Raw genomic sequence first — 17,616 nt, 5'->3', positions numbered from 1 at the left:
ACTTTTTGTTTTCTCAGGAAATAGATACACTTAGAAAAGTAAGCAAATAGAATGTTCACTTAGTTGATAGATATTTACAATTATTAATATTTACAATGAATGCTGTGTCAAAGATTGCATCCTGAAAGGTCTGTGCATAAATCTGAAATTTAAAATTTAAATTTCCTGTTTTAAAATTAAAAAAACATAGTAATATTTCATTTGACTTCAACATATTAACTTTGTTTAACTTTTGAGTGCATGATTTTAAAGGCAACCTAATTAATGACATTCTTGTGTGTCAGAGATCAGAAATACAAATGTTTAGTTAGCTAGATAAATATTCTAGTGTATCTTGATTTATTCTTAAGACTGTATATATGTACTTTTCATTTGCATTCCATGTTATTCAAGGGATGAAATTTTAATTGCCTTCTGCTATTTTAGTATCTCTTACTGAATGAATGAATGAATGAATGAATGAATGAATGAATGAATGAATGAAATACTTATTTTTAATTCATGTGCATAAACAGCAGAAGTGCAATTGTTGGCTGGTCTGTTTCTACCTCTTGTTTTGTAAAGTAGAAAAATCCATGCATTGCATTGATGAAACTTAAAGTCTCAAAAGATATTATAAGTAAGATTTTTCTTAGAAGATTCATGATATATCATAAGAAAGTTTAATGTCTACAATAAATTCCTGTTAAGAGAAAATAATTTTACAGTAAATTTTTTAGTTTACCCAGGTTGTTGCATATTAATTCTAAAAGTGAGTGTAAAAATTTAGATATTCTTTCAGTACATTTCTGCCTCACTCTCTAAATTGTTATAATTTGTAATTATACAGGAGGTTCTGCATGTTGCAGGAGTGGAAATGCAGTTAACAGCTGCTGTTTCTTTTTTGACTGTTCTGCAAGAGGAGTCGGTGTCCATTCATACGTACTCCCACTCCTTCCTACACATCATTCTCCAGAACCTGGAACACAGAGATGCAGGTCAGGGCTCTACAGCTGCTCTGATGGCTGATGACCTCTACATGTTTTGTTTCCTTAGTGATCCTACAATACTGTGTCAACAGTGAGTGCAATCACTGTGACTTTGTATCTAGACTTGCATGAATCAGATTTCTGCATGATGACCACTGATATTCATACTGATATTTAAATGTAATTCTGACTGAAGCAAAAAAAGAAACCTCTCACTTTGTCTGAAGGATTAAATCCCAAAGTTGTTTCTGAGTCTGGGCTTCTCCTGAAGTACCAACGTTTAGCGTCTGACAAAATGGAGGGTGGATGGTTGACATTTCTTCTGTGTTGATTATTTTTTCTTAATTTCTTTGACATTAATTTTAGAATACAAAGGAAAGAAAAGGCCTGCTGTGCAACTAGAAAGTTTCAGTGGGTGTAAGAAAAGAATATGCTTCTAAATGAAGGAAATTAGATTTATAAAGCAATCAGAGTAGTTATTAATTTTATATAGGAGTTGGAAAGGGAAAAGAAATGGGGGCAGACCTTGCTTCTTACCTATCCTACTTTGTACTCTGAAGCCTTGAATATTAATATAGTGGCTTTCAGATTCATAGCTCCTTGAAGATATGTGTAAAAATTTAGAGCAAATTTTGTAAAACTGGTATATGTTTTGGTTTTGTTGTTGTATGTACAATATAAGACATCACATAAAACTTGTATCTTTTAAACAGGTGTCAGCAATGCATGGTTAGAAACTCTTCTTGCTGTAATAGAAGCTTTACCAAAAGAAACTGTCAGACATGAGGTAATACTAATCTCTCATGCTAACAAAAAAAAAATTAAGATTGTAAGATTGTATTTCCCTGAAACTTTTATTAACTTCAGTCAGATTTGTGACAGTTCCATACCTGTGAAAATGGTAATGGTTATGGGACACACTGTAAGAGACGAATGGGCGACAGGTGAGACAGGAAGGTCACCTTAAAAAAAGTAGTGTTCTTCAGCAAATAAAGTCAGCACTTATTTACACTCCACTGTAACATTCCCACTGCACTTTGTTTTCTCAGTAACATGTTTTCCTGCATCCTGTTTTGGTTTACAGGGTAGTGTCTCACTCTATGTCTTCATGAAGAAACTACATTTTGTTTACTATTGGACTAAAATTCCAATATTTGCTAAATGGAACCGAATGCTGGAGAGCCATTCCATAGTGTATTTCAGTAGTTCTTGGTGTAACAAAACTAATGCACTGCAAACACTCTTAATTTTTCACTGTGTAGCTCAAGACAGAAGAATAAAATCTGTCACTAAGTTATAATGCCAGTCTCCTTTAGTCAGATAATTTATTCACTTTTAAATGTTCGTATTTTGTTAAGTTTAAAAGGTTTGCAACAGACATATTGACTGTGTTTATAATTTAAAACAATATGGAGATTTAAATATATGATTGTTTGTGTAGTATAAAAATTCTCATTGAAATAAGAATAAAATCCAGAACTGTTTAAAAATTCAGCTTCTAAAGGGTAAAAAATAAAGTTGGAAGAAACACAGAGAAATTATTCTAGTCACCTCCAAAATTTAATTGCAATGTAATTTTAAAGATGGCATTTAAAAAAATAAAATGACTATTGATGTGCATAGGTGCCATTCTTGTTAGTACTGATTAATTCAGTGAAAAGGTTAATGACATTTGGGATATGTTTTCGTAGATTTTTTTTAAAGAAGAGGAATACTTTATTTGATGCTCACAATTTTTCTCTTCATATTTCTTCTTTTTTTTCCATGTAGATCCTGAATCCTCTTGTTTCCAAAGCACAGCTTTCTCAAACACTTCAGTCCCGCTTAGTCAGTTGTAAAATCATAGGAAAAGTAGCTAACAAATTTGAAGCTCATATGTAAGTAGACTGTTAATATATTTTCATTCCAGAGTGTAAACCAGTATTTCTCTGTTTTAGTGGACAAAAATTACTACAATAAAAGTAGACGTTATTGCAGAAATGAAATACTTTTTTTTCACAGATCCTTTTCATTATTTAACTGGCATGTTTAGACTTGCTGATGTTCAACATTTTATAACTTGAGTTTGTATGTTCTTTCACAGATTTGAATGGATACCATTTTCAGGCCATTCTTCCATATTGTTTTTCTTACTAGAAAATAGGCCACACAGTGAATTTCTCTGCAATCTTACAGGCAGAAAACACAACTTCATCTCCTTTGAGTTTCTTCTCATAGGAAGAGGAATTCCATTCCTAACTTTTTATTATGTAACCAAATCTAGCATGTTGATCTGTTTTTTTTCTATCCCTAATTAAAATGTAGATATAGGAGGAACTACTGCTGTTCCCTGATATTATCCAGCCCTTAGATTCAGTGTCTGTGAGTCTGGACAGAAAAGGGTGCAATGATGAAAGTAAATCCGAGTCTCTCATCTGCCCAAAGCTGTTGGTGTGGTACCTTCCTTGGTCAGTTTACCCAGACTTGTGATAGCATGACCACTTTACCAAATGTGTTTGCTATCCGGGCAATCCGGCACAACATGACTTTGAATTACAATAGAAATCCACCGTGGGCCAGTAAAGGCCCAGAAACTGTTTAGTTGAGGAAGCCCACTCTAAGAATGATTTTGATCTGTCCCAAAATGTAAGAATTCAGCATATCAGAAAAGAAGAACAACAGGACAATATGACAAGACATTTAGGAATAAATTTATTTAGATTATGTTTTTTTTTCTTCAGTAAAAAAGAGCTAGAAGCACCCAAAACAAAACTATCTAAATCTTCATTTGCTGTTTAGACTATACTTGTTGGATATTGAAAAGTTAATGAAAATGGTAGAGTAGTATTTTTTGAGAATGTTACCAAATCTTTATGTTCCAGATCTTTAGGACTCTGTCAGAATAGCAGTTGCATTTATTTATTTGATGTTGCATTCTCATGGAAATAAGTGACTTTACGGATTACTTGGAATCTTATGTAAAATATAGTAGTGTTAATTAGTAGCCATAATAATCACATTTTTTGTGGTGCTTCTTCAACATGATTCCTTGCTCTTCAGAAGCAGGAATCCCCACATTTCAGTAAACAAGTCTTAGCACCTTTTCTGCACAGCCACTACTTTTTAAGATGATAACTCAGAATTTTCTGGGATGTCTTATTCTTCTGGTAGAGAGCTCTTGAGTGCAGTTCAGAGGCCTGAAAAGAGAGCTGGGTCCTCAGGTGTAGAACGTGGCAGACTGAGTAAAATTCAGGACGCGCTCTCATTACCCTTTCAGAAGGACTCTGGGTGCAGGCCCAGAAGACATATCTATCCTCAGGAGTAGGCAATATATAAGCATATCTTCACTTTCTTCTACAGAATGGCACAGTTTTTCCTAATAAAATTTATGCTATAATTAAAAACTTTGTATTCAATGTTATTCCTAGTTTTTTTTATATCCTGTCCTTGTCATGGAACATTAGTTTTTCTACCCTCCAATGTTCCAAGTTAAAAAGTCTTTTTTTCTTTTTACGTAGCCCCTAATTTAATGTGTTCTAAAATGCCGAACTTCCAAGACTACAATTTTTGAATCTTGAGGCTAAATTTTTTCTGTAAGAAGTAAATTAATTTTCACTGAATGAAGGGAGGCTGTGCAAGCTGGCTTGAAAATTTGCTTGTCAATGTCTACATATTATTTATCTTGAGTTTTGCAATAACATAAGGATTTTTATAGAGATATTTTATGAATACTTATGATAGAACCTTGGGCAGTGAAAGGAAACACAATGGCTGATTCTGCCAAGTTGTAATATATGTTTTTACTGAAATGGGAATCAAAATTTTTATTTTGTGTCTGCCATTGATTTACATGAATACTTAATCTACTTGCCTGAAGGCATTGCAATATTCAAGCTTTTAATCTTAAATTCTTTTTCTCCTTTCTTCCTAATTATGTCTTGGGAGATACCTGCATACCAAAGATGAGGTATTACAGACATTTAATTGGGATTTGCATTTCCATTTATATAATCTTTTTATTCTTTCAGTGACTGTTCAGAAATTGTACTGAAGATTAGAAGTTATTAAATGAGGACAGCATCCTACTAAAGTAGCCTACCTACTATTTTTGTAGTTTATAAGAAACTACAGATGAATATGAGCAAATTTTAATGGCAGTAAATATTCCTTTTCCTGTTTCTTTGTAACACATATTTGCACCCAATGTACAATATTCTTTTCTAATTGCTGATTATCAGAATAATCCTTTACTGAGTGTGATAAATTAGTAATATATGGGATAAACAAATAATATGTGAGTGAAGTTCAGTACTACTCAATAGATTTTATATATTCTTGTTCTGTATATTAATAAAAAATGTTCACATTTTTAGTGTTAAAAGAGAGGTTCTTCCATTGGTAAAATCACTGTGCCAGGATGTGGAATATGAAGTCAGAACTTGCATGTGTCGGCAACTGGAACATGTAGCTCGAGGGATAGGGTGAGTGCAATTTGCCTGACTGATCTTAAATGCAAAATATTTCTCTAAAATGTAAACCTAAAAACTCCTTTTAAAATTGCTCAATTCATGCATACTCAGTAGTGAATTTGGAATTACAGGCGTGTTCTTAGTAATTGGCTGTTGGCAGTTGTTTCTTTTCCACTATTAGATTTTGCTTTCTCTTTTATAGTAAGATTGCTGAACCATAAATCCAGCAGATTTTTTAAATTATGACTTAATCTATAGCTTCTTGAAATGATCTCAATTATCCATTGGTGGTATTTGTCTTATTTAAAAATTCTAGCAAGTATTAGCAGTTTTAATAATTATTGTGCAGTGTTTTGAGAAAGAATGCTAATGGCTTTTGTAAGCAAATTTCAGTTCAGTATCAACTTTTACTCAAAGCTTGAAGGCCTTCAAAATTCACACATAGGATTGAAAAAGTCTGGAACTTTAATAAAAGAAAATGTTAATTACATACAGGATTAGTCTCTGAGTGAACAAATATTTTAAAACTCAAGGTCTCTCTACCTGCTATTTTGTCAGGAAGGAAAAAAAAGCAGTAACTTTCTTTTACAGTTTGAAAATTTATCAAGTAACATTTCTTACCCAGTGCTAGACAACAGAGACAGATTACATCTTATACTAGTAAGAAAGGAAAGGAAAATTTTCTTAATTCTGTTTAGTGTCTTTGAAATGAACTAAATTTCACTTATTCTTTCTGGGAGTTGGAAGTTTAAAAAAATCACAGGTATTATGCAGTGGCAAATGACAGCCACAGGTAAATTACTAGTAAATGACTAGTAATTTACCTTGCCTTAGAATAGTGGGTTTGATATGGCTAAATACTTTGTTATCAATTAGTGATCTGTCCTGTGTATTTTTCTTTGATTTTTTCCTCACCAACTTTTATCTTTAGCATTAATGTATTTGTATAGATTGTTCCATCTCTGACGTTTTTACTTATTTCCTTCTCAGTGCTTTAGATTATTTAATCTCATGAGAAATGGTGAACATTGAGTGCTTTCAGTATGAAAGCTATTCCAGTGTGTCATGTTGAGGATGAATAAATAGTAGGTAAATAAAAAAATAACTAAACAGACATGAGCAAATTTTCAGGTAAATATTGAACGTATAATGTGATAACAGTCCAAATACTTATTTTTACCAGTTAGTGTTATTGCCACTAAATGATCTATCATTTTCTCATAATTTTATTTGAATGCTTAATCATTTGCTTGGAAGAGTACTGTTAACACCTCTTGATTTGCTGGTAGGTGTAATAAACTCTGTAAGGTGCAAATTACTTTGATGCTGATTATAAACATTTGAAAGGATTATTGTTTATATTGACTTACAAAAGGGGCAGCTGTTACTGCTTTAGTCCAATTGGAAGGGATATTTTGAAGATTTTAATTTCAGTATCTTGGAGTTAAGTATCAGCAGTATGTTAGTAGGTCAGTACATACCAAGGCCAAAAAGGACAAGCAGAACCCTTTCTTTGCTACTTTAAACCAAGGCCAAAAGTCAGTGTTTAGACTAGTTGGGAAATCACATTTTTTCTGAGCAATAGATGTTCTCTTTAAAGAAGGCTTATGTTTGATGTATAAAATTTCCAGACACTTCAATCCAACGTGGCTCATACTTATTAAATTTTGACTTTGGACCATCATATTGAGCATATTTGATCATAAGAATTTTCTTAGTGATACAGTGAAATAGCTGGAGTCCTTTGATTTTTTTTTTCAGGCTACATTTTCTCTAATTTATTTTGAGCTAATTTGAATGCTTTTTTAATTATGAAGTTCTGCATTTAAAGTTTGCATGTTTCCTTGGTTGACAAAGAAGAAAAGTCATGAGGTTGACTGGAGGTTTTTTATTTAATTTCCTTAGAACTTTGTCTGTTTTTTCTTCTGGACTACCCAAAAAATACCTAAATTAGTATTTCAAGGTAGAATTCTGTTTTGCAGTGGCAGTATTGTTTAATTGTAAGTTTTCTTTTGACTGCTTGCTTCACGTTCCAGGACAGAACTAACAAAAACTGTGGTGCTTTCTGAGTTAGTGGAGCTGGCAAGAGATGAGGGCAGCAGTGTACGCCTGGCAGCTTTTGAGACCTTGGTGAATCTGCTCGATATGTTTGATGCAGGTAAGAATCTAATTTAGACTTACTAGCCCAATTCCTAGTGCTCTAGTGCTTCTTATAATTGTATTTAAATGCTCTTTGTTCTGACTGCATTATTCAGACATTTCTGATTTTATTTTCTTCATTGCTTTGTCCTTTATATTTCCTTATATTTCATGTCTTGAAGTGCTTTATATGCAGAAAGTTTTAAGGGAGGTGAGCTAGTTGTCCATGAAATCAATTATCATATTCCAAGTTTCTAAGGTAATATGCCTAAATGGAATGAGTAAAATTACTGCATGAATTATGGAAATATTGTGTTGCTAGTATTTAACTAATTAATTTAGTGCTATCAGTACACGGAATACAAAGTGTTAGCTCAACAAAAATGTACTGTACAGGAGCTTGGTGATGAATTACTACAATATATGGTTGTATTTAAGCCATATAGAGGAGTGGATAAGGAAAATAAAAAAATAGTATAGCTTTGAGGAGAATACTGTAAATGGACTTTTTAGCAATGAGTGTTTATATCAGTAAGTATGATAGTAGGTTAATTTTCTAATTCTTGAGCCTCTGTATTGATGCTATCAAGTTTGTGCTTCTCTTTGCACCTCTCAGTCTTCACTCCTCCTCCCCCACCCCCTGCTGTAACTAATGCTTTGAGTTACTGTAAGAAGCTTAGAGAAAGCAATCAGGGGTTATTTACAGGTTTTGAAGGAATTTTTCTAGAAATGGGGTTTGCGTGGGTTTTGCTTTCATGGCTGAACTAGAAAATGAACAATTTTGAAGGCAGATGACCCAAAATTACATCCTAGAGTTTCTCTCCCACAATATCAAAATATTTCTCCAAGGCCAATCTAATTTTGTTCAGCCACAATTATTTGCTGAATTTTGCTGTTGATCTGCCATTAAAAAATCATTATCCCTTTAAAACTCAAACATTTTAATACACTGATTTTATTTAACATAAGTCCAAAGATACAAATTTCTTCAAACATTTGCTTGTTTATTTTATAACGACACAGTGTTTGGATTTGGCTTTAATTTCTAAATTATTTAATTTCTTTCCTGTGTCTTTAATTATTTTGTTTCTCTATGAATTTATTGTATACCAAAAGATTTTGAAACACTTCTCAGTAGGTTTAAAAAATTAACTTGCAGAATATCCTGAGTTTTCTATTTACTGTCACAGTCATGTTCAGTCTTGATCTCCTTGTATTCCTACTATTGCAGGAAATCTTGTAGGAATACTGCAGTATTCTTTCTCTCTCTATATTCTTGGTGGATGGATAAGGTAGTCACTGTTTATTTATTCTCTGCCTCATCCTTTACTGGAGGATGCCTTTTCACTAAGAACAAACAAAAAATGAACATAACAGGAAAGGTACTAAATTTAGGATCATTCCCTCTACCTCTTTTGTACCTTCAGTGAGTCCCTGCCAGAAGTAATCCTGAGAATGTTAAATGAAATTTTTCTCAATTTACTACAGAAGGTCAGTCTCTGTGCTCTTTTTAAAATGTTGACAAATGGCTAACTCTAAAAATTTCTTTTGTTTTTCAGATGATCGGAGTCAAACTGTTCTCCCATTAGTGAAATCATTCTGTGAAAAATCCTTCAAAACAGATGAATCTATCCTAGTTTCTTTATCTTTCCATTTAGGGAAACTGTGTAATGGATTATATGGTATGATTTAATTTCTTTGAAAAAATCTTAAACACGAGGGAAGATTGGAGAATTTGAACCCCTTGGAATGGGGGGAAAAATGAAATGGTAGTTAGTTAGATTTTGGAAATTTCCTCTTAGGGTGACCATCTGCTTATTGTTTATTGTTATTTTTGTTTTGTTTAGACAGGGTCAAAGATGGAAACATGGTGTTTCATCTTCATTGGTTTGACTGATATTTTTGGGTATTCTGGAGCTTGTGATTTGGATGATTGAATTTTTGAAACTAAAAACGTTTGAAAACATTATGATGTTAGCTTTGTTCTTTTCTATGCTTGATCTCCTTTTTAAGGCACAGTGCAGAGTGTGGGCCATAAGGAACTTCAGGGGAGAAAGATCTAATGTCGTGTATTCCCCCAGCTGCAGCTGAGGCCAAATCTGTACTCGTAATTTTTACATCCATAATCTGTGCTTGAATTTTCATTTGAGCGCAGCACAACTTTCCTTGATAGTTCTGCCTACCATATAGTACCTGTGGAAGAACAGCACAGAATCATGGCTTTACATTTTAATTTCCCTCTAGACTCTTAAAACCTTTGATCTTTCCTACAGCTTTTTAAAATGAACCTTCATGATTATGTTAGAGACGATCAAAGTGACCATTGCTTCACTACGGATTACTTGAAATGGCCGTTCAAAATGTTATTTTCAGAAACAGAGAGCTAGGACAGTCCATCCTGTGTTTATCATGTTTTTCCAGTCTTCTTTTCTCTAGGTTGAATGACTAACTCCTGATCTTTCTTCACCTCTGAACTCCATCTGACAAGTTCATATTTTTCTTGAAGTGTTGAAGTGCCTTAGGACAGTTGAATGAAATGAAGGGGTTACTTCACATGTCTTGCCAGATATATTGCTGTTCACATTTTTCAGTGTGAAAAATTGCCTTTTTAAAAAAGTCTAGCAGCTAGTTAGTCTTTCTCTTTCCTGGCCTTGTGCAGGTGATGCAGATCAGGCTAAGCATGGTACCTTACTGCTGTTCTAATGGAATAATAGTCTAAAGTTTTAAGACCATATGTCCAGTTACTGAAGATCTTTTTAAACTGTCTTTCTGAAGAATAAACATTCTCTGACCTTGGTTGATGCTTTCAGAATGCTGAATAAGCAAAACCTCTTGTCTAGCATCCAAAAGATCAAGGAAAATACTGACTAGTACCCCAACTAGGATAGAACTTACTTTATACAATTGCCTATCTTGTCATTGACATATGGGTAGTTTTCTCCTAGCTATTTTTCCATGTAGTTTTGGAGCACTTTTGTAGTTTTTAATCTATCATTCCTGTTCCCTTATTGTGAAAGTCCTGACCCTTATTGCCTCTTTGGTTTCACAGGTTCTGTTATTACATACTAGAAGGAAATTGAATCAGTTTGACAAGTTTTCCTTTTGCCATGTTGGCTACTGCTGTTTTTTGTCGGGGATATATGTGGGTGTATTGGTATTTAGTAGTAGATTTTTTTTTGTTTTTTTCAGTTTGTTTCACATATTTTTCAAAGATGTGAAAGTAACCTGACTTACGTAATTACGTGGCTTGTCCTTTCCCTCTCCAGCTATTAAATATAAGTACCACTTCAGCCCTTTTCTATTCTGTTATTTAAGATTTCAACAACTAGTACTTTGAGTACTGGAATGAAGCACATCTGACTGCACATTTTGAAAACCTCTTGTTTAAGATCCACTGACCTGTTGTTTCTCTACTTAAAGCTTGAATTTTTGTCAGAGTCATTAATTGTACTCAGCGTGATGATATTGCTGGAATTTAAAAAAAAAAATTATTAAGCATTTCAGCATTCTTGATACCAATCAATGATAGCTTTTCCTTGCCCTCTGGAATAGAAAATTCAGCCTTTTCTTGGTTATTCTCTTATTACCTAACGTACTTGTAGTTTTTAAATTCTTCTTGCTAGTTACATTCCAGTATGTTCTGAGTACTTGTCTGTAGTGATTATATTCTGTTAGATTCAAGGGAGGTAGAAGGAAGAGGAGGGATAAAATCAAGGTATTTGATATTTTAAAATAAGATTTGTTTGGGTACATTATTAATAGCATTTGTAATGAGGAAAGTTTGTTGTTTTGTTTGTTTGTTTGTTTTTTGAGGCATTTTTACTCCTGAACAGCACTTGCGGTTTTTGGAATTTTATAAGAAGCTTTCCACATTGGGTTTACAGCAGGAAAATGGGCATAATGATAATCAACTACATCTGCAAACTCTGGAACAGGAAAAGAAGTATATTTCAGTGAGGAAGAACTGTGCTTACAATTTTCCAGTAAGTAATATTAATTTAAGGTTTAATCTTAATTTGTGTTGTGCACGCAGTTCTCTAAATAGGACTGTACAAGTGATTATCCCAAGACTTATTCCCAAATTGTTCATTATTAGCTAGATTTTAGCTCTTTACTGCAAAGTTTCCGTTAGTGAGGTTGTGCAAAAGAGTTAGCAGGAAATACTACTCTTTGCAAAGCCTCAGAAAATTATTGGCAAATTTGGACCAAGGAAGTGGTGTTCTGAGAGTTTACTGGCCTTATTCTTTCCTGCACATTTTCTCCAAACGCTTAGCACAAAGGGAAAAGACCTTTGGGAAAACGTCTGTAAAACAGAGTCCCCAGTTTCAAACCACTTGAATCTACACTTTCACATTCATTGTGTGTCACATCATTCTTGGGAGTTAGAGATTGAAACTGAATGCTCAGGTTGATGTTTTAGTCATGTTCCTGCCTGAGTACAGAAAGTCTTTTCAATTTTATGTGAGGTCTTTAATACACCAGTCATATTTTTGTAAATGTACTTTGTATTTTGACATTCTACATTTGTATTCAATGAAAATGTGTTTGCAACAAGAGCCTAGACAGCTGTTTTCTCTTCTGCCTTTTAAAGGCAAACACACTGTATGTGGGTAGACATCTGTTGGTTTATTTGAGCAAAACCAAGGTATGTACAAACACAATCATATTGAAATTCAGATTCTTGCTTTGTTGCTTGCTAAAATGTTTGTTTTTGAAGTATCCATTTGCAGTTTTTGCTAAAGTATAGAAACATAAAAAATATTTATAAATCTGAAGTTTTATATCTCCTGGTTTTAGTCCTTACCTTCAAAAAAACCAGCCTGCATCATGTCTGGATGATAAATAAATTCCGTTTAGGTCTCAATTCTGGATTTTGTCTGGTGCCTATGTTTTACAAGGCCAGCAAAACCTCCACACGTACTCCCTAAAATAACAACCTGTTACCTCTCAAGCTCATCAATCTCTGCTAGTGTCATCCTTTAGCTGTGTAGTTAAAAAAGGACTTTTTTCCTTCCACAGGCCATGATTGTTTTTGTGGATCCAAAGAACTTCCATTTAGAACTTTATTCTATATTCTTCTGCCTTTGTCATGACCCCGAAATTCCTGTCAGATATACCATGGCCATAAGTTTCTTTGAAGTAAGTCTACAATGGTTCTTTGTTCCTGCTCACGTGGTTTTATTTTGTTTTTGTCTTTAGGCTTACATTTGTGGCTGTTCAACCAAAATAAAAAGACATGAGAAAATGTATTGAAATTATTTAGTTCATCAAGGGTGTTCAGTTCCATCTGACCTCTGTATATAGCCCATATACACACAGTATTTTATTTAAGTTGTGTGACATTTGTCTACAAGAGATTACTGCTGGGTCAGATTGTAAGGAGCAAAAGCTAGAAGAAACTTTTGGTCATCTAGTACCACAAAAATAGACAAATGTACTAACTATAATATTTGAAGTTTTTCAATAGTATTAGAAAACAGAAAAATGGGAGAAAGGAACTTCCCCCTTTTGTGCCTGAAAACCTTTAGAGCTGTAGTTTGCTGGTATATGTGAGGAATATTTTTGTGGAACAAATCCAAATGAAATGCTCAATTTAATATGAAACTACTTGGAAATTTATGCAGATGTAACAGCATATGTATTCTTATATTTCCATTCAGCTTATATAAATTCTACTCTGTTACGTTCATAAAATTATAAAAATGTACAAATGCATAGGTAATATTAACTATGTGGAGTGAATTCCAGAAACTAAAATGTGTTTCATAGCACTTTTGTGTTTCAGTCTTTGAGCCCTAGCTTTGATTCCATTTTGTTGCTGGGGAAATTGGTAAATTAAGCAGTTTGCTGAAAACTTTTCCACCATTGTAAGAAAGATGTATGGATTTCCAGTTCTCATTACCTATTGATGTCTTGTTTTAAAGAATGATAGTCCAGCATAATTGTTGAAACTGTAAAATTAGCATCTAATTCTACATAATATTTTGTTTTAGCTGTATAGCACTATTAAGGTACTGCCTGAATATAAGGGAAGTATTCTAGCTCATTAAAAAAAAAAAAAAATGTAAAATTATAGCTTGGTCTAAATGTACATTTAGTTCTCATTGATTTAATTTTAACAGCTTAACTAGACAACCACGTGACAGACAAAAATGAGTAATTTATGGCATTCTCTGCTATCTGTATTACTTTCCAAAAAATAAAAGTCTTTGTAGCCATTTCCTTAAAGCTTCATCTTGATTGGAAGTAAGCTCTTATATTCACTTTATTTTCACTTGGCTTAAAGAAACATTAAGAAACATCATCTAAATATTTCTTGTGGCAAAAAAAATCTCATTCCTCAAGTGTATGTTATGCTTGCTATAAAACCTTTTTAATAGCATGGAGAGGGATTGCTGGTGTTTTTTAAAAATTTACATGAGACTTATGAATCACATGAGTCACGTCAAAACCCAAAAGGAGCAAGGAGTAAAAACTTAAGGTGGAAGGTTGGGGAAACCTAAAATCCAGCACAGGATAAGAACATTTTGTGTTTCATCTTCTAAATTATACAGCAGGCTGACTCTTAACTCTCCTAATTTACAACATTTGAATATTCTGCAAGGAAATTTCTAGCCTTGCAGTGCAGCCTAAAAAATTCTTGTTAAATGTGAAATAGAGTTAATCCTATAAGCATGTTTCATAGTTAGATAATAGACCTGTTTCTTGTCTCATGTTCTTTATATAAGCATATTTTTAATGTGATTAGTGGGAAAGTACACAACTTTAGGAAGCTGATAATTAAACACTTTTTTCTGTGTCTCTTCATGCTTGCTGTAAAGTAAGAAAGCAGTGTTGTGCCATAGAACTAAAGAATGTTTCACCTTGCTAACCTACTGTCATTTTTTAGGTTGCTAAGCTTTTAAATTCTGATGTGTATACAATACATAAAGAACTGGTTACGCTATTACAGGATGAGTCACTGGAGGTAATACACTTTTATTGGAACTTTTTTTGCTTGCGACATCGAGGCAGATTATCTTCATGCTTAATAACTCTTCACTAACACAGTAGAGTAACAATTTGAAAGGATTAACAGCTTTTACTTCTATTGCACAGACTCTGCATAAAGATGCTAGCCTTCTGTGAATAAAAAGGAGGAAAATAGGAAGGTGTTTGAATTTAGTAAACCCACACTAAATTTATTAGCTTTTAAAAAGGCTAATTCTGAATAGTTTTAATTACTGTATTATTTATTACCTTACAAACTTTAAAAAGCTTTGGGTTTGGTACTCTATTAAAATAATAGTTAATAAGATTCAAGGTCCTTTGCTTTGTTTTATTTTTGTTGTCCAATTGAAGAGGAGATAAAGAAGTCGTGTATGGTTCAAAGATCAAAATTTACAGAAAGAGTTTTGGTCCAAGGTGCGTAGAACATGAGTCAGTTATATTGCAGTTAACACAGTGAGACTTTTTAGGATGGAGAGACATATATATATTCAAGAAAAAAATCACCATTTCCTCTGATACGGTTTCTCCAGTAGTAAGTTAGACTACTCTAGTTAGAAAGCTTGTCTGATCACATAAATAAAACCTGATACCTGTAATACTTATATTACTTACTGCATTAAAACATCAGCCATCAATAGAACTAATCAGTGGAACTAATCTCCATTTTTTTTCAATATGAGAGAGCAGTAACTTGAAAGGTGTCAGCCAGGATATGCTGGTGAGAGTTAAAAATGGAGTTAAGTTAATTTACAGATCTCTTTCATGCAGTCTTTCTTTAAATAGGTGTTAGATGCTCTAGTAGGTCACCTTCCTGAAATTCTTGAACTAATGACTAATGGAGGAGAAAACAATGGATCAGAAAGCAAGGTGGGTATTCTCATGGGGTTTTTCATATTTTCTTTCTAAATGAGGGCAGTAAGAAATTTCAGACAAATTTTGTAGGAAAAGGCTTTCATGATTAGGTTCTGTTTGGAGAAGTTCTGTTTGGATACGAAGTTTCTGTTCAGTTCTTTTATTTGATTGTTGATGTTAAAAGCTTTAACATGAAAAACATTTGGAAAGATTAGAGTTAATATGAAAATGAACAGTTTATACATGTTCTTTTTCTAATTAACCACAGTTCAGTGAAAACAAAACTTGGTTTTATGTTAAGGGATTGATAGCTAATATCTATTTTAATTTTTTTTTCATATTGATGTATCAATTGCTCGTGGGTGCCATTTTCAGGCTTCTGCTAGAAGGAAATCTATTTCTGAAATCTATTTTCTGAAGTAAAGACATTGAATTAAGAGATCTGTACTCAGCTCCCACCTTTCCTAATTTAATTGTAAGTGGCTCTGGATGATGGTTTATTCCATGACTCCTCACCTCTAAGATGGAACAGAAAGGATGCTGGTTTTGAGCATACTTCCTAAAAGTATGATAAATTGAGATATTGCAGCAGTATAAGAACTGAAGAAATTTATTTTCTTGTATGTGTATAAGTGGACAGTGTAATTTAAAAATTTGAATTTATCAGTTGTTTACAGCTGTAAATATATATAACATATAGCAAATGCAATGTCAGGTGTGGCAGTCTGTTTCATTTTTCTTAATATGAAAGGGAATTTAGCTTGGTTATTAAAAATTCTTTGCCTTCTACTGAGAAAAGGTGTACAATTCCTAAAATTAATTCCTACTAAAACTAATTAGGGGATTGAGAACAATAACTGCAAAGATTAAGAGGATAAAAGAGAAATGGGATTCATTTGGTTTGAGAAAGAGGATGCTGAGGAGAGTTGGCGTAATGGTTTTAATATCTGTAAAAGGGTATTACAAAGAGAATGGTGTTTAGTTTTCCTTTGTCAGGAGAAGGAATTGGAGATGAAAGTGTATTTAACTAGGTACTGAAATAGCTTTTGGATTAGTCTTCCCTTCTTATATTGTTGTGATTTGCTTTTTAAGCACAGTGACAAGACACACAGCTTGAAAATATAAAATTATTGTTTATCTTTCTGTTTCTAGTTACTCTCTATTCCTGACTTGATTCCTGCATTAACAACAGCAGAACAGAGAGCAGCGACTTCTTTAAAATGGAGAACGCATGAGAAGTTACTACAAAAATATGCATGTCTCCCTCATATCATACCAAGCGATCAGATCTATTACCGCTTTCTTCACAGGATGTTGACAATCATTTTGACAAATGTGAGCCCACCTGTTGCTTTCTCATTTGCTTTTATCTGTTAATGCAAGTTAGACCACTGGATATTTGCTATGTGTAGTACTTCTTGTGTTATATTAATCTTAAAGTCCTATCCATTTCATATGGTATATCAAGCCCTGTAATTTTTTCAATGAGAATTTTCACTGAAAACCTGCCCCCAATTTGAGTAGCAAAATTTGGATTATCAGTTTTCCTCCTACCCAAGACTTTTTCTTTCCCTTGTGCTCATCATCACTTTTAGTTAAATCAAAACTTTTTCCTCTGAAATATGCCTTTTTTTTCCTGATTCCATACATTACATTGTGTTTGTTCTTTATGAAAGAACTCTGCATTTCTAAAATAAATTATCATTTAGAGCTACTAGTCTGAAATTTTACTGAGTTAATTCAAGGATAAAACTGTTGTAAGAGACGATGATGTAGTTTTATTTCTACTGCCTGCCATACCAAAGGTGCCTTGCAAACATGGAATATTTTAAGGTGCTTATGAAATAGTTAAATCTACAAAGTTGAGCAGAAGGAATAAAGAAGCAGGTGTCTCATGAATTGGCCAAACTTCCTAATTCTCTCTTAACATCATGACATTTATTTAAAAATTTATAAAGTTAGGCTACTTGTCTACTTTTTAGCTAATTTTTTTCTAATTCTATATATGTTTTTAGTCATACTCCTTCAGATATGTTTAACTGTGTTCCCTTTATTTCTTTCAAGAATGTCCTGCCAGTCCAAAAAGCAGCTGCTCGGACTCTGTGCGTTTATTTGCGCTACAATCGCAAACAAGAACAGAGACACGAGGTTATTCAGAAACTGATTGAACGTAAGATGATCTTTCCTCGATTACTGAGAAATGAAAGTTACTTTTGGCT

The 17,616-nt window shown here is 33.2% G+C and overlaps 1 protein-coding gene across 3 annotated transcripts in view; it reads left to right on the top strand.

The window, feature by feature from the left end:
* PPP4R4 (protein phosphatase 4 regulatory subunit 4) overlaps positions 1-17,616 on the top strand; it is a 58,861-nt gene that overhangs the window by 27,014 nt on the left and 14,231 nt on the right. For all 3 annotated transcript variants that reach the window (XM_053980864.1, XM_053980863.1, XM_053980865.1), the window contains exons 4-15: positions 830-977; positions 1,682-1,755; positions 2,739-2,845; positions 5,321-5,428; positions 7,453-7,574; positions 9,115-9,237; positions 11,369-11,538; positions 12,575-12,694; positions 14,445-14,522; positions 15,329-15,412; positions 16,550-16,732; positions 17,462-17,567. In XM_053980864.1, coding sequence (XP_053836839.1) covers positions 830-977; positions 1,682-1,755; positions 2,739-2,845; positions 5,321-5,428; positions 7,453-7,574; positions 9,115-9,237; positions 11,369-11,538; positions 12,575-12,694; positions 14,445-14,522; positions 15,329-15,412; positions 16,550-16,732; positions 17,462-17,567 — 1,423 coding nt within the window. The remainder of the gene's footprint in view (positions 1-829; positions 978-1,681; positions 1,756-2,738; positions 2,846-5,320; positions 5,429-7,452; positions 7,575-9,114; positions 9,238-11,368; positions 11,539-12,574; positions 12,695-14,444; positions 14,523-15,328; positions 15,413-16,549; positions 16,733-17,461; positions 17,568-17,616) is intronic.

The sequence above is a fragment of the Vidua macroura genome, chromosome 6, assembly GCF_024509145.1.
Source record: "Vidua macroura isolate BioBank_ID:100142 chromosome 6, ASM2450914v1, whole genome shotgun sequence".
NCBI lineage: Eukaryota > Metazoa > Chordata > Aves > Passeriformes > Viduidae > Vidua > Vidua macroura.
Note: the sequence above shows the minus strand (reverse complement) of the source record. Positions and strands in the feature narration are given on the sequence as shown.